The sequence below is a fragment of the Anabrus simplex genome, chromosome 5 (genome assembly GCF_040414725.1).
Source record: "Anabrus simplex isolate iqAnaSimp1 chromosome 5, ASM4041472v1, whole genome shotgun sequence".
Lineage (NCBI taxonomy): Eukaryota > Metazoa > Arthropoda > Insecta > Orthoptera > Tettigoniidae > Anabrus > Anabrus simplex.
Window position 1 is genome coordinate 349,235,899 of NC_090269.1, and position 18,670 is coordinate 349,254,568.

The window sequence follows — 18,670 nt, forward strand, 5'->3', positions numbered from 1 at the left end:
TCTTCTTCTTCTGTGAATATGAGTAATTTGAAAATATTCGCCGATTGGAAGGAATTCCTGTAGACCATCATCAGGAAAAAATTTGAAAGTTCTGGACAACTTCCGATTGGGACACAAACGCTAAATCACACATCATTTATTTCTTTTTTCCTCTACTTCCTTGATTCTACCCAACTTTGATGCGCTATATTATGCGACTTTTAACAAAGCTGAGTACAAGCAAACCTCACTTATGTCACTAAAAAAGGATATAAAACAAAGAGTTTGTCCAAATATTTGATCTTCATTTATTAAGTCCATGAGAGCTTTCAACTTCGAGTGAAATACAAGTTAAATAATATTGCGACGATCATTCGGTGACTGAACGTTTTAAATTACATTTCTCTCCTTTGTGGGTTCATTATATTTGTAACAGCAATGTGGGATCAGGAATATTTACAGATGCAACATATAGAGTTCATTCATGTTACTTGTAATAGAAACGTCGGATCAGGAACATTACACATTTAACCCAGTGAATTCAATCATGTACTCGCAAGTCCAGTGAAAGCGCTTGAAAAGAAAGCTCTCTTGTCCTGACTCATGATATACTTAAGGTGAAGATATCTCTCAGCCCTTTTCGTGAGTTCTTATTTAGACTGACCTCACAGTCCCTATCTTCGCAAAAATGTCTTCCCAGAACTGATCAGTCAGTTAACGAAATAAATGCCAGTGGTTCATCTCGCCTTGCTTTAACATAATTTGATAAGAATAGAAACGGACGGATATTTTCTGTAGAGGAGTCTTTCGTTCATTGGAAAGCCTCTTTTGTCATACTGATCCAGCCAACAACATTACTACCTTGCCCATAGTCGACTGGTTACAGCGGTCTCAATAACATTCTCGTGGATCAACATGGCTTCTAGTCATCTTAAGCTCCTTCACATGCGGGCAGCCAGTGATATGAAATGTACAATTATTGTAGTATCTCACACAAATGTGGTACAGTATGTGGCACAGAAATGTTGGATTTTGATAAATCAACCATGGGATTCAATGAAGTTTGCAAAAAATAGGAAATTATTTCTGAATCGTGCTTCCATTAGAGATATATAGTAATTTGAGGTGCAGAATGTCATCGGTGAGGAGGTTATATGCTGCGCTGCTTTTCACATGATGGGACCGTAAGATATCTAACTTCAGTTGAAGTTGAGATTAATTTTCTTCCAATAATTGGAAGTCTTGATCTGTATCCTTTTGAGTGTTTGTGAACTTTATCACTGGTCTCTGGTTACTGAGCTGGCTATATTCCCTATTTCTGCTGAACAATCTGTATTTCATTTAACAATGAATAGCTAATTCGTCGTTCTGCTAACGCCAGTAAATATTCCTTGGTGATTTTCTCGTTTAAATAAAATGGCATTCCTACCAGTTTTATAAGATGTTTCACTTAAACGTTATTATCTAATCCTCTGTGAGCAGAACTTTGGCTTACGATCAGAATCACACACTGAATATAGAGCAGTACTCTTCATAAGTGTATATTTAGACAGCCTGGACTCGTTCTCTAAAGCTGTCTTGCTGGGCTAAATGGGCTAGATAGTAGAGCGTTGGCTATCTGACCACAAGGCAGTGGGTTTTATCCTGCCTCGGGTTGATGCTATGTGAAGAAGTGCCGCTCGTGTAAAGCTATAAAACTCGTGTCGCTAGATTTACCTGTACCTAAATTAACTTTTGTGGTACAAAATTCCTGGTTCCTCACCGTCTTCGGAAACCGTGGGACATAAATCAACATTATTAAAAGCATCCCCATACGTCCTAGATTTACAATGACGTACCCTCTGCGAGATGAACCTGGCCTGCTATCAGGATCACTCTCTAAATGTCTTCCGAAACCTGTCCGCATTAAAAACCAGCCCCACATTCAGGAGCACTCACAGGCTCCATAGACGTGGACTGGTGTTCTTCAACTTTGAAAGATGATTTTCCAAGGACAGCTCAATGTTCAGTGGCCGTAGAGAAAGGTAATGCCTCTAAAATTGTCACAACCAATCTCCTGATACTAAATAAGTTCCAGTTAACAGTATGCTATGTAACATAATCAGCGAAATCATAGAGTGCGAAGGAAAACATGCACTAAAGAAATAGTGCAAAATATCACTGAAATAAAACAAAGTCCAGGTTACGAGATAAGCTCTCCCCGTACAAACGGAGAAATTAAGGCAGAAATTAAGACAGGAAAGTTGACTATAAATGAAGACAGGATGATATCTGACGATAGACGGAAAGGAAAACAATGTAAATACCCTGTGAATGTATTGGAGAAATGAGATGCCCCGTACTAAATTCTGATCATATGAGTTACAGAGTTTTGAGATGGTAATGGAGGAGATACTTAAGTGGAGGACATGGCAGGTATTCAGATAAGAAAATGGTGTTATGACTTAGGTCTAAAGAGGCAAGTCAGAAGTAAGAAATTAGTGAATAAACGGGAAGTAGAGGAGAAATACAGTAACAATTATAGTAAATGCCTTCACACCAGGCAAATGCTGAGACTGTACCTAAATTAAGGCCATGACCACTTACTTCCCACTCCTAGCCCTCTCCTATCACATCGTCTTCATAATACCTATGTGTGTCGGTGCAACATAAAGCAAATAGTATAGCAAATGCTAGAAAACACCTTACAGTATGAAAAAATGGGTTACACTTCGCGGTACTATTAAAATATTAACAGCCACGCTTAGCACTCTTCGAAGGCGACTGTAACTTCCAACAGTATTCTGCAAATATTCCTCAGAATGGCAGACTGACGCCTCTCACGATTTCTACCCAACGATCAACGATGAGTGTACAGGAATGATGACGAAAGGAGCATTGCGTTACATCCCTGTTGACAAGCAGACTGAGACGTTACCATGGCACCCGGTAGACTCGCTGTCAGTCTGCGAGGGTGCCCGTAAATGGCTGTAGAGCATTAAATCCGTAGAAAATTGTAATTTCCTCCGTTATTTGAAGAGTAAGCGAAATTATATACACTACAAAAATGATTTAAAATGATGTTTCACATATTATTTACAGATTTTACAGAAAATCAATAGTGTACGAGAAAATTGAAAAAAGTGCTCGTTTGGTCTTCTTATAAACCCCTAATATATTCAGTGACTTTTAAGTCAAATCTGCTCCTGGATAAGTAGACTCCAAATTTGAAGACTGGTCCAGATCTGTTCAGCCGTAAACCCGTGATGGTGGAACAAACAAACAAACAAACAAACAAACAGACAGACACGAAAGCTCAAAACCACTGATATTGTCACGAGTTTACCTAAAAGGAATAAATATATCAAAATATGATAAAAAATAAATTTACTGACTCCGGCCCTCTAAAACGTTATATATATAGATAAGCGACACGTGCTGCATAACAGCAAACCCAGTAAACATTCCTAGCAGATAGTGACAACCGAGAAGCTCAAAACATATTGTCACAGTATTACACATGCTTTGTTTTGCCATTTTTTGAGGATAAATATATTCCTGGCGCAGCTGGGGTATTTATAAAGAAATGAACGAAAATGTTCCGAGCGATAAAGATGTGTTCACTTCTCGGGGGTTCTAAGCGTAAACCACAACTTTTTACGAAGTGCGTACTATATTGTTTTACACATATTTTTCGTACGCCCGGGTATGGTTCACATTTCTCTTTTGAAGGTGGTGACGTGTAACTAGTGTCTTGTTCCAACGTTTGGTAGCAGCACACACACACAGGGGCCAACGAATGCACTCGTCATAGCCATTTCCTAACAACACTGTCAGCGTAGGAGCAGACAACATGGAAAGCATCCATCAGGGACAACGCTATACGACTTGGTTCCTATGGGAAGAAGGCGTGACCACGACATAAATTCATCGGCGCTTGGTGGCAGTCTGTGGAGAACATGCGCCGTCACGGCAAACAGTTTACAACTGGATGGAAGGTTGGAAAACAGGGCTCACGTCGGTGTAGAAGGGAACCAGTTCTGGAAGGAATGTGACAGTGTCAACACCAGCCAACATTGCCTGGGTCGTGCAGGCCATCCAAAGAAACAAATACACCACATTTACGGAAATAGAGGCAGCCACAGGAATTAGCCGAAACACCCTGCAGCGGCCACTTGCAGCTGGTAAGATGTCATCCATGTGGGTGCCTAGACTCTTGTCTGCAGACGAAAAACAGAGGCGTGTGGACGTGTGCAGAGAACTTTTGCAACGCTGTGATCAAGATCCAGCCGACTTCATGGCTAGGCTTGTGACTGGTGATGAGACATGGGTCCATTACCATGAAGTCTGTTTTCCAACCTTCCTCCCAGTTGTAAACTGATTTTCGTGACGGCTCATGTTCTCCACAGACTGCCATCAAGCGCCAATGAATTTCTGCAGTGCTCACGCCTTCTATCGAATAGAATCACGTCGTATAGCGCTGTCCCTGACGGTTGCTTTCCATGTTGTCTGCTCCTACGCTGACAGCGTTGATAGGAAATGGCTATGACTATTGCATAAGCTGGCCCCGTGCGTGTGGTGCTACCAAACGGTGGAACAAGACACTAGTGACACGTCACCACCTTCAAAAGTTAAATGTGAACCATACCCGGACTTACAAAAAAGAAAGTGTAAAACAATATAGTATACCATTCGTAATATTTTCGAGCGCAAATGATATACACCCAGATACGTGTCCTATAGATTATTAAGATGGATATGCTTTTGGGGCCCGAGGTCTGTCTGGAATGAGAGTCATCAATTTAGCGCAGACGATTTTGTGTGGGCGATATGCCGACACCGTAGTAACCAGGCAAACAGTGTTCGACAGCTGTCTATACTGTCTTCGTTATCTACTTCCTCGCGCTATTACTGTCTGCCAGAAACTGTGCTTTCTATATACAATTTCCACCATGTTCGACTGGTGTTTTGTCTAAGTCACAACAAAACCCCTTACACACGGTATCGACACCCAACACAGCAGAATTGTTATTATAACATTTAGGATATCTTGTGAATATTTATGGCCACAGGATTGTATGCTAAATCAGCGAGCATTTTGTCGGACGTAGATCTTGATAGGTGGGGCTATCTTGTGACATGACATGGGAATGTTGCGTACTTGATCAGCTGCGATACTGTAAGACATAGATTATGAAGCTACATTTTTCTTTAGATTTATCGAAACTCTTTATGTTCCCTGTGAATGGAATAAAAAGATGCATTATTTGTACCCCCTGCACGTCGTATGTGGCTACTGACAGCGGTACGACCAAAATCATATCCATGATTCTATGCTTCTTCGTGTAGCTGAGAAATTTACATATCGACGGTGCACGAGCAATACCTCGCATCCCACAATGCTATTCCGATCTATTTTCCTCCTTAAGACTGGTCGCGCTTCCCAGCTGCGCGCGGATATGGAGTCCATCAGAACAACGTTCGTTTTGTTCACATTCCTGAGACAATGTGTGAAGGAAAATGAATCTTAAATGCTTTACACTGTAGGAGTGCGTAAATACTTCATGAAAATACACATTCCTACACTATCGTACCATAAGGTTCCTTATCCTTTACATCGTGCACAGGAAATTGAACGCAACGTACATTGTTCTGTTGAGCTGCATATCCATATGAGGCTGGAAGGCGTGACTTTCTTAAGGAAAATAATGGATAGGAAGAGTATTGTGGGATACGAGGTATTGCTCGCTCAACGTCGATAGATCCTCTGGTTTGTTGTTGTTTTTTTTTTTGGTTGGAAAATGATTTAACTTTGTGTGAATTTAATGAGGTGAGAACTTATTGCGAATGCTATATAATTATATCTGTCCGTACCTTTATAGTTGGCGTCATCATTACTGTAAGCGATGATAGGTATATAAACATATTTGCTATAGATAGATAGATAGAACTCATCTAAGCAAGGCCATCCATAGTCGGGGATCGTGTTTACACGACCTTAGTTCATGATATAGATATTTCAATACTTCTAGGTACACTCTTTGATACGAAAACGCATTACAACATGCTTTCTTTTATCTAATCAAAATGTCATAGAAGAAACTCAACGAGATGATTTATGCAATTATAAGCGCCACATACAATATACTTTCTAAATGAGTATTGTATTAAGAGCTTCGAATGTTACGAACAAAATTCTATGTATGTTTCTAATGATTTCACTTCCATTTAGAATTCAGGATCCTCTTGGTCAATCACAATTTGTGAACTGATGCAATCTTGGGAAATATATACACTGACTAACAGAGCAAATGCAACACCAAGAAGGAGTGGTCAGAACTTTATGCCAATTGCAGGGTAGACTGACGTCACTGAGGTATGCTCATGATGTGAAATGCGCCGCTGTGCTGCGCACGTAGCGAACGATAAATGGGACACGGCGTTGGCGAATGGCCCACTTCGTACCGTGATTTCTCAGCCGACAGTCATTGTAGAACGTGTTGTCGTGTGCCACAGGACACGTGTATAGCTAAGAATGCCAGGCCGCCGTCAACGGAGGCATTTCCAGCAGACAGACGACTTTACGAGGGGTATGGTGATCGGGCTGAGAAGGGCAGGTTGGTCGCTTCGTCAAATCGCAGCCGATACCCATAGGGATGTGTCCACGGTGCAGCGCCCGTGGCGAAGATGGTTGGCGCAGGGACATGTGGCACGTGTGAGGGGTCCAGGCGCAGCCCGAGTGACGTCAGCACGCGAGGATCGGCGCATCCGCCGCCAAGCGGTGGCAGCCCCGCACGCCACGTCAACCGCCATTCTTCAGCATGTGCAAGACACCCTGACTGTTCCAATATCGACCAGAACAATTTCCCGTCGATTGGTTGAAGGAGGCCTGCACTCCCGGCGTCCGCTCAGAAGACTACCATTGACTCCACACTCCACAGCATAGACGTGCACGCCTGGCATGGTGCCGGGCTAGAGCGACTTGGATGAGGGAATGGCGGAACGTCGTGTTCTCCGATGAGTCACGCTTCTGTTCTGTCAGTGATAGTCACCGCAGACGAGTGTGGCGTCGGCGTGGAGAAAGGTCAAATCCGGCAGTAACTGTGGAGCGCCCTACCGCTAGACAACGCGGCATCATGGTTTGGGGCGCTATTGCGTATGATTCCACGTCACCTCTAGTGCGTATTCAAGGCACGTTAAATGCCCACCGCTACGTGCAGCATGTGCTGCGGCCGGTGGCACTCCCGTACCTTCAGGGGCTGCCCAATGCTCTGTTTCAGCAGGATAATGCCCGCCCACACACTGCTCGCATCTCCCAACAGGCTCTACGAGGTGCACAGATGCTTCCGTGGTCAGCGTACTCTCCGGATCTCTCACCAATCGAACACGTGTGGGATCTCATTGGACGCCGTTTGCAAACTCTGCCCCAGCCTCGTACGGACGACCAACTGTGGCAAATGGTTGACAGAGAATGGAGAACCATCCCTCAGGACACCATCCGCACTCTTATTGACTCTGTACCTCGACGTGTTTCTGCGTGCATCGCCGCTCGCGGTGGTCCTACATCCTACTGAGTCGATGCCGTGCGCATTGTGTAACCTGCATATCGGTTTGAAATAAACATCAATTATTCGTCCGTGCCGTCTCTTTTTTTCCCCCAACTTTCATCCCTTTCGAACCACTCCTTCTTGGTGTTGCATTTGCTCTGTCAGTCAGTGTATAATATTATTATATACCAGGTGGCTCACGGAAGCCGTACTTTCTACTTATAAATGTGATGTGAGGGGTGTCTACCAACTGATTTTAACACGGGAACTACTACCAGCGGGCAGGTTACGTCAGAATATGAAGAGATAAGAAACAGAGTCACACTCGCAGCATGTTACTCAGCGCGGACGGTCGAATGCAGCCCTTGCATTAGTAAACATCGCTTTCGAGCGCATAGTTCTAGGCTGGTCTATGCTACAGCCGCACTATATTTGCTGTCTGCGTATCGGCAGTAGCTAGTGTGATCAGCAGCGGTGAATAAACAGACATTATTTTAAGCTGGACAACCTGGTCGGAATGCAACAGAAGCTCCAAACAGACGTACGCCTTCTACACACATATTCGCCGAACAGTATTCGTTTTTGTACCATGCAATCATCTCTTTTATCGAGTTGAATATCTACACGTGTATAAATTAATAAGTTATTAGATTTCATTTACTGCATCTTTGGCGTGTCTACAAACAGTAGCGGCGGTTAGGGGGTGGGGTGAGGAGGGACAGTCGCTCCCACCCGCACTTTGTAGAGTAAATATGACATTTAATCCATTTTAGCCAGCTGGAACTAGGAATTAGTTTAAAAAAGGCTATTTGTACAAGCCTTGTTGTCTTATATGTTAAATCTTTCCTTTATTGTATAGCGCTACGGCAAGTAGTGGAGATGTTGCATGTGCTGTGAGGAAGGGTAGTAGGGGTACAACATATTTTTTCTTTTTTTGCTAGTTGCTTTACGTCGCACCGACACAGATAGGTCTTATGCGACGATCGGACGGGAAAGGGCTAGGAGTGGGAAGGAAGCGGCCGTGGCCTTAATTAAGGTACAGCCCCAGCATTTGCCTGGTGTGAAGATGGGAAACCACGGAAAACCATTTTCAGGGCTGCCGACAGTGGTTTCCCACTTCTACTCCAGGTAAATGCCGAGATGATACCTAACTTAAGGCCACGGCCGCTTCCTTCCCTCTTCCTTGCCTGTCCCATCCAAACTTCCCATCCCTCCACAAGGCCCCTATTCAGCATAGCAGGCGAGGCCACCTGGGCGAGGTACTGGTCATTCTCCCTAGTTGTATCCCTGACCCAAAGTCTGAATCTCCAGGACACTGCCCTTGAGGCGGTAGAGGTGGGATCTCTCGCTGAGTCCGAGGTAAAAACCGACCCTGGAGGATAAACAGAATATGAACGAACGAACATTCACCGGACTAAATTATTTCATTTGTATTATGTTTTTTATATGTAATTAATCAGCCCCGTGGATTAGGCATGTTCATAATAATAGTTTTTTTGAGATTTTGATTCAATGCTGTATAATAAAATTTTCACCAGGTCTCACAAACATACTACGGGGCATTTACTTAATAAATAACATAACACAAAGAAATAACTTAGGAACGTTGGTATTGGCTCCTGTTGAAATACGATTTCAACTGAATAATTTTTTTTACAATTGGCTTTACGTCGCACCGACATAGACAGGATTTATGGCGACGATAAGACAGAAAAGGGCTACGCGTGGAAAGGAAGCGACCGTGGCCTTAAATAAGGTATAGCCCTAGCACTTGCCTGGTGTGAAAATGGGAAACCACGGACAACCATCTTCAGGGCTGCTGACAGTGGGATTCGAAACTACTATCTCCCGAGTGCAAACTCAGAGCTGCATGCCCGTAACCCCACCGCCACCTCGCACGGTATAATTACATGGAAGTACGGCATGATTATCCAATTAAAGTAATTTAGTATTTGAATACTCACTAAGAAATATAACAGACACTAAAGAGACAGCCAGATTGATGAATGCGCCGACAAGTGGGTGAATTATAACTCAGTGGCCACGACCTCGGCAAACAATATATACCCCTACTACCCTTCCTCACAGAACTGGCAAAGTCTCCATTACTTGCCGTAGTCATCATCATCATCATCATCATCATCATCATCATCACCATCTGTTTACCCTCCAGGTTCGGCTTTTCCCTCGGACTCAGCGAGGGATCCTACCTCTACCGCCTCAAGGGCAGTGTCCCGGAGCTTCAGACTCTTGGTCGGTGGATACAACTGGGGAGAATGACCAGTACCTCGCCCAGGCGGCCTCACCTGCTATGGTGAACAGGGGCCTTGTGGAGGAATGGGAAGATTGGAAGGGATAGGCAAGGAAGAGGGGAAGGAAGCGGCCGTGGCCTTAAGTTAGGTACCATCCCGGCATTCGCCTGGAGGAGAAGTGGGAAACCATGGAAAACCACTTCCAGGATGGCTGAGGTGGGAATCGAACCCACCTCTACTCAGTTGACCTCTCGAGGCTGAGTAGACCCCGTTCCAGCCCTCGTACCACTTTTCAAATTTCGTGGCAGAGCCGGGAATCGAACCCGGACCTCCGCGGGTGGCAGCTAATCATACTTGCCGTAGTGCTATACAAATTGGTTAGCGGCGACGAACAGCATTTTGTGCGTATTTCCGTGAATAATTCTGTTAATAATAAAAGAAAATAAACGAAGGAATTACCAGATAAGATAACAAGGTTTATACAAACAGCTTTTTAAAATAATTCCTAGTTCCAGCTGGCTAAAGTGGAATGAAAATGTAATGTGTACTCCACAAAGTGAAAGGGGGGGGGAGCGACTGTCCCTCCTCACCCCACCCCCTAACCGCCGCTACTGTTTGTAGACACGCCAAAGATGCAGTAAATGAAATCTAATAACTTATTAATTTATACACGTGTAGACATTCCACTCGATGGAAGAGATGCATGTATGAAACAAAAACTAATACTGTTCATTGAAGTACGTATGTAGAAGGCATACGTCTGTTTGGAGCTTCTGTTGCATTCCGACCAGATTGTCCAGATTAAAATAATGTCTGCGTATTCACCGCTGCTGATCACACTAGCTACTGCCGATATGCAGACAGAAAATATAATGCGGCTGTACCATACACCAGCCTAGAACTATGCTCTCGAAAACGATGTTTACTAATGCAAGGGCTGCATTCGACCGGCCGTGCTGAGTAACATGCTGCGAGTGTGACTCTGTTTCTCATCTCTTCATGTTCTGACGTAACCTGCCCGCTGGCAGTAGTTCCCCTGTTAAAATCAGTTGGTAGACACCCCACACATCACTTATGTATGCGGGACATTTATAAGTAGAACTAGCAAATGTACCCGTGCTTCGCTACGGTACTCTACACTGTATACGGATATCGAAGTAAATTAGTGCACATGAAGTGAATAAGGTTTTTAAATTGGGTTTGTCTTGGCTTTATCCGAGAATTAGTATTGTGAAATCCACAGACGTTGTTTCCAATGAAAGTGTGATTTGCGGAATTGCGATGATAACGGCAAGTCCATTTGTTTACTGCAATTCACAACGAAGAAGGTAGTTTTCATTTAACGGCAGACCCCATTGCCTAGTGCGCGGCCAAAATCGATTTGGGGAGGTTTCATTACAATGGCAGACCCCAATTCCTACTTTCAGACAGATTACATTTGAGGAACTTTTATTATATTTGCAAGGACCTTCCTTACTGCTAGTCAAAAGTGAGTTGCGTTCTTATCTTTATAATGGCAGACGCATTTTCTAATGCCAGTCAGCTTCCTGCCAGTCACACCGAGTTGGTGAGATTCCATTATAATAGCAGGCCACCATGCCTATCGTCAGTCACATTTTAGATGGGTCAATTTGTTTATAATGGAAGGCACCCTTGCCTACTATCAAACAGAATCGGGTAAAATAGTTTTGAAAAAAAATTGCACGCTCCCTAGAGTTCTGCTAGTCGAATCGAGGAGGGAATTATGCACTAAAATAGTGCAGAAGAGATGGAGGACGACCCCATTCTTACTGCCAGTCAAAGTCGATGTGGGGAGGACTTAGAACAATAGCAGAAGCCCTCCTTCTGACAGTCACTATCGATTTGCAATGTATTTAATACCAATGGCAGACAAACCCTTCCTAGATAGCTGCAAATCGACGTCAATGAAAGAATATAGTCGTCATACGGAAGTATAAGGATGTAAACCATCATTTACAGAATAACTGCTGCTAAACGGTACATCAAATCGAAAAACGGATTGTACGATAAGACGCACTTTCTGGCCATATCTTGGGGTCATCAGCTACTCCCGTACAAGTTTCAAATTTCAGAGATTTCTCGTAGTGCCTCATTAATTCACGTCTTTTTTCATTTTTAAATATTTATATATACGTCGCTCCAGCCCGACTTGCTTTTATATATTTATAGATGACGGATAAGCATGAGCACGTTGAAAAGTGCTGACTGCCACTTCGAGATTCATATCTCCTAAACGGTGCATGATATTAAGAAACGGTTTGCGCCATCAGACGCCCCATTTATCGCTCTAAATGTTTCTTTCTACACCGTTTTTTCTTATCTCCCATATTAAGGGGGTAAATTGAGTTCAAATTTTGAATAGGGTGAAATTTGGGTACATTTTGAACATTTTATATTACTTTTTGCCTACTTATGTATAAGCTAGATTCATGAAATTTGGTCCACATATAGCCCTTAATCGTGCCAATGTGCGCATCTAACGTGATGATCCTACCATTCATACAAGTGTGTCAAACAATGAAATATACTTGTACAAATCACCAAATTTACGAACAGTCCAGAAATACGACCTAATTTAATGTATAAGGGAGAGAGATACGACAAAATGTCACAGGACCAAAGTTGTATATCACTCCAAATTGAAGTGACATTGTGCCATCCATTTTGTGATATGACTTACCGTTTAGCCAAAAAAATAGCTCAAAAGGAATGTCTGCACAGTCATTAAAATTGCCTCCATATTTCGATATCTTTGGTAAAAAGTGAAAAATTTGAACATCTTGGAATTTTCCCGTCGGTTAGGGACCAAAAGCTATAATTTCACCAAATTTCAATTTTCTACCTCGTCTGGCAGGTTGTGCCGCCATCTTGATTTGGGGGAGGGGGGATAAAAATGAGGAAATTCCCGACAATTTTTTAGCCCACGAAACATATAGGTTGTCGTTTTGGATAAATTAGACGACTGCGTTCTTATCCTGAGCCCAAAATTTGAGACCCCCAGCGTGGCCCCTTGAGGGAAGTTTGAGAATTTTCGATTTTTCTAGGGATCCCGGGGTCATCAGCTTCTCCCGTACTAAGTTTCAAATTACTGAGATTTCTGGAAGTGCCTTATTAATTCACGTCTTTTTTCATTTTTAAATATTTATATATACATCGTTCTAGACCGACTTTCTGTTATATATATAGATGACGGATAAGCATGAGAACGTTGAAAAGTGCAGACTTCCACTTCGAGATTCATATCTCCTAAACGGTTTATGATATTAACAAACGGTTTGCGCCATCAGGCGCCTCATTTATCGCTATACATGTTGCTTTCTATACCATTTCCTCGTATCACCCCTATTTAGTGGGTAAATTGAGTTCAAAATTTGAATAGGGTGAAATTAGGGTACATTTGTAACGCTTTACATTACTTTTTGCCTACTTATGTATAAGCTAAAATCATGAAATTTGGTCCACATATGGCCCTTGATTGTACCAATGTGCGAACCCAACTTGATGATCCTATCTTTCATATAAGTGTGTCAAACAATGAAATATACTTGTAAAAAACACCAAATTTACGAAGAATCCAGAAATACGGCCAAATCTAACGTATAAGGCAGAGAGATACGACAGAATGTCATAGACCAAAGTTGTAGATCACTCCGAATTGAAGGGAGATTGTGCCACCCGTTTTGTGATACGACTTACCGTTTAGCCAACAAATAGCTCAAAAGGAATGTCTGCACAATCATTAAAATTGCCTCCATATTTCGATATCTTTGGGGGGTAAAAAGTGAAAAATTTGCACATCTTGGAATTTTTCCGTCGGGTAAGGACCAAAAACTATAATTTTACCAAATTTCTATTTTCTACCTCGTCTGGCAGGTTGTGCCACCATCTTGATTTGGGGGGACGGGGGATAAAAATTAGGAAATTCCCGAAAATTTTTAAGCCCACGAAACCTATGGGTTGTCGTTTTGGATAAATTAGACGACTGCGTTCTTATGCTGGGCCCAAAATTTGAGCCCCCAGCGTGCCCCCTGGAGGGAATTTTGAGAATTTTCGATTTTTCTAGGGATCCTGGGGTCATCAGCTTCTCCCGTACCAAGTTTGAAATTTCTGAGATTTCTCGAAGTGTCTCATTAATTCACGTCTTTTTTCATTTTTAAATATTTATATATACATCGCTCCAGACCGACTTGCTTTTATATATATAGAAGTACGGCGTCCGTGAGCCACCTGGTATATACAGTATAATATACATAATAGTTTTATGTAACGATCGACAGTTTATGCCGTGTTTTTTTCTGTTGATAGGCCTCCAATAATGAGGTGCTACGGCGAATCTATTGGGCTCTGGTGGCTCCGTACTTGGATCTGGCCCCTGCGAACAGTTCCGAGAGAACTCGGCTATTGTGTACCAGTCGCAGCACGTACCTCGCCTCCGCAGTGCTCGAGTACGAAATGAAGGAGGGAGCTCCTTGTAATATAGTACCTGTTAAAGAAGCCTCCTTCAGTGAGTCTCTGGCTATGTTGCTGCCCAAAGGAAGCCCCTACAAGGGCATCATCAATCACAAGTGAGTATCTAACATGGTAATCGTTGTCTACAATATGTAGACATTTAACGTAACAGAAAATCTAAAGTATATGGCTGAGTGGGTCAGACGATATAGTGATGGTTTTCTGAGCCCATATCGGTGGGGTCGATTCTGGTTTAGCCCGATGATTTTTGAAGATGTTCAAATATGGCAGCCGTATAGTACGTAAGAGCACTTCTGCAGGACAAAATTCCATCACCTCTATGTTTTCGAATACTTTAAATTAGTGGTACTAAAACTTATTTATTATTTATTATTATTACTATTATTATTTTTTATTATTAAAGAAGCGTAAGAAGGAGATTACGTGTCTGTGTACTGAAAACCAAACCTGAGGTTGAAAATATTCATTTTTTAAATGTTTAATTGGAAATTATTTAAAAATAATGTCACGAGCAGTATGAAACATACAGCAGTGATATTCTCCAAATGAAACATCTTTTTGCTGAATATTAAAACTTGATACATTAAAATATATTGGTAGAAAAATACTTATTTCTATTCTACAATATTTTAAATAAAACGAATAGTTACATTCCTTTTACATTCAGGACATACTTCGAAATTCAAACTTCTAGATCACAATGCAATCTAATAACAACACTTGTTTTTTCTTCGTATCTGGTAGCCTTTGATTTGGTGGCTTGAAACATATTGTCCGAGCAGAACAATAAAGAAAAGAAAATTCTACTTTCACCTGAAAGGTAATACAGTGGAAGTTTTAAATCATGACGAGAGCGTACAAACTTTACCCTTTAGGTATCGGTAGCTAGGTAACCAGAAGAACGGCACGGTGTTACATTTCTGGGTTCCGGATTTCACATGGTGCTTGCAATAGAACTTGGGACAGCCCTCTGTACTGTGTGTTCGAGAGGGAGAGATTATGCTCTGGAGGTGTATGTTTACAATATTAGTCGAGACTAGAATTTCGTACAAAGTGATGGAGTACCTTATTGATTACGAAAGACAACAGTTCACCTACGATGAACGGCCAAGAGTATTCTGTCTAAATGGACATATGAAGGAGACTGAGTATGACATGAAAACACTATTGACTCAAACTCGTGATATGTAATATGTCCGCATTCACATGCACTTTAACCAGAGAACAGAAATAAAGGCAGCAGAGCTGATTGTAATCAAAGGTATGTAATCGGATTTATTCCCAGCTGAAGGTGATAACGTCAATGGGATAAATGTTATCAGAGACGAGGAAGGTCTCATCCCAGTGAAGATCAAGATTGTGATGAGAGAGGATCTAATGAACTTCAGATACCCATTATTGCTACCTAGGGAACATAAAATACTTGAAGAAATGTTTATGGAGCAACATTGACTTCATTGTCATGTCGGTTTGCAGTTTTTAATGGCTTATTTGAGGAAAATGTATTGGATATTACAAAGTAGGAGAACTGTAAAGAAAGTGGTAGCAACTTGTCTGCAGTGTAAACGTCATAAACTAAAGAATGCTGAAACAGAGTCTGCCCCTCTACCTAATGATCGAGTAAAGGATCCCAATGTTTTTGAAGTGGTTGGCCTTGACATGGCAGGAGCATTATTTCTGAGAGGTATGGATTGTTCTCTACACCTGTGCCGTCTTCCGGGCAATCCATTTGGTACTAGTTTCGTCATTAAGTACTGAAGCTTTCATTCATTGAGAAGATTTATCGCTAGAAGGGGCCGTACATCTGGCAGGCTGATCTGACACTCGTACTAATTTTGATGGGGCTTCCAATACATTAAAAGGCCTAGATCTCCAAGAACTTCAACAACAATCTAGGTTACAAGAAATGGAGTGGAAGTTCAATCCCCATACTGCAAATTGTTGAGACGAATGCTCGGAAAGTCTGTACTCACTTATGAAGAATTACTGACTTCGCTTTGTGATTTAGAAGCCGTTATTAATGGATGCCCACTGACTCATGCATCAGAGGATCCTGGGGATTTAAATCCTTTGACACCATCAATGTTTCTTAAAGATGTTGGAGGGGGTTTTGTGCAAGATATTGATCATCTCGAGAATGATAAGTTCCAGGCACGTCTGCGCTACTGACAATAGCTGTTGCAAAGACTGATAGAACGCTTTAGGAAGGAATACCTGTCCCAGCTGATCCAGCGCCCCACAGGAAAAGGGAAAGCAACATCGAATTTGAAGGAAGGTGATGTGGTTCTGGTTGGTTGCGAGCAACAGAAGAGAATGGAGTGTTCACTAGCAAGGAGAATGTCGCTCTTTCCTGGCAAGGACGGTGTATCTCGGGTAGCCAAGTTAAGACTGAAAGATGGAACACTGATAAGACCTAATGAACGACTGTACCCTCTGGAGATAGACACTCGAGAAGACCCCTTAGTTTCGAAAGCCTCTTCACCTGATAACATTCCCCATGTGTACAGAACCCGCAGTGGTCGCAGAGTGGTCTCCAATCCAAAATACTCCTCTTAAGTTATAGACTATGGAACTGTGCTGAAGAAGGGGTCTTGTGATATTTGCAGGCATAAGTTATTTGTGATATCAAAGTGACTGAAATTATTCTCACAATTTCAGAGTGGGTGAAATGTCGAGAATTTAAATTGCTTTGAATTGTGTAGTACTTTTCCTTTTTTCCTTCGGAGTTGAGCATCATGGCTATTTTTGGACCAGTGAAGTGAATTGTTGTTGACCAAGTCTGTAATCTACCACTATTATGTGCTGTTATTGAATTTAAACAGTAAGTATATTGAATGTATGGAGATAGATCGAGTTAATTACAGTAAATATTTTCCGGGCCAGTTTTGTTTTGCTCATCCTGTATATGTTACATTTATTTGTGAAATACTTGTAAAGATGCCGGAGTGTAGATGCTAATATTTGTTAATCTTGCCAAGGTATAATTTATTTGAAACTTGCACTACGGATAAATGTATACCACAGAATTCTCTGTTATATTTCATGCACTGATATATAAGTTCCACCTCAAATAACTCCAGATCTGATAAAATATATCCTGACTCTGAGTTCATATTTTAAATGGTATCAAGGGGTTCGTGAGGTAATGTGCTATCTTTTTCTGTGGGATTGTTAATAAACGGAGATATTTATTTATGCGGGTCAGAAGCAATAACATGCTGAACAACGCAGTAAAAGTTTACAGTTATAAACTGAAAAAAATATCTCAGATCAGATGAACTTCACTCAGAAATGGGTCACTTTCTTAGCGCTATCACTTCTTACCATTTACTCTTGCGTTGGGCAAGAATATGGACACAGTTCACAGGTACTTAGGAGGTGTATCATTGTCTATCTCTTCTCACACTCGCTGAGATATGAATCCTGCAGGTATCCCCATTTCTGTAAATTAAGTCTACATCTCTCCACACCACTCCGAAGTCCCTTCAGTGATCTTCAGGCTTCTCAGTTAGTGTCGTGGCCTGCAGGAAGACCTTATTTGGCCTTCACCCACTCTGGTGGTATAATGGATTGCCATAACTGTGTCCTGACTACTTCAGATTGTTTTTCGCACAAATACTTTCCTTGATTTGAGCCTTCTCCTTGGCGGTTGACTGACTTTGATCGTTCAATTTGTGCCATGAATTCATGACGAACACCAGAAGGGTCTGTGCCTGCCAGTGAGTATAGTTTATAAACAGGTGTTAGCTTTTTAACCCCGGAAGCGTACATGTACATATCAAGGACACTGACGTATATTTACACATTCCGACTTATGATTTATTTTAAAATGTCGTGAAATCAGTGAAAGGGATTATTTTCAATACGTGAATATATACTGACAAATTAGAACAGCGCTGTAATTTATTGTAATGAAATAAAATATAAAGGTAAAATTTAAAAAAAGAAATGTCTACCTTTTGGTTTTTGGTACTACTGAAAGGTTCACTTTGCAAAATGTGGGCACAACTCCAACATATGATTTTCGCATACGAATATCTTTCGTTTACTGGAAAATAGTAATTTAATACTCTTTGGACAGTCGTTACATATTCAATCGTAAAATTGACTGATTTTGGTTGACTGGGAATCGTAAATACCATTTTACGCAATAGAAATGCGTATTCTTTTGCATGTAGATGGGATTTCCGGTCCTCGTCATGCCCAAGATTTCATTAATTTTTCTGCCAACATGAAAATAAGTTCATCTGAAGCACGAAGGAAAAATATATATATCACATCATCTTCTTCAACATCGTATATTTCCATCATTTGTCTAGAGCACCGACAGAATCATCAAGGATAATAGGCTCAGACCTATATGATTCTGGTAAAATCTGTTCACCACTTTCAAGGCAATCGATTTTAAACACTCTTAACACA

General features: G+C 41.7%; 1 protein-coding gene across 1 annotated transcript in view; it reads left to right on the forward strand.

The window, feature by feature from the left end:
* The window catches only part of LOC136874531 (uncharacterized), a 94,455-nt gene extending 91,503 nt beyond the window's left edge, over positions 1 to 2,952 (forward strand). The window contains exon 9 of the mRNA XM_068227830.1: positions 2,788 to 2,952. Within this exon, the coding sequence (XP_068083931.1) occupies positions 2,788 to 2,952 (165 nt within the window). The remainder of the gene's footprint in view (positions 1 to 2,787) is intronic.
* Positions 2,953 to 18,670: the final 15,718 nt, after the last annotated feature.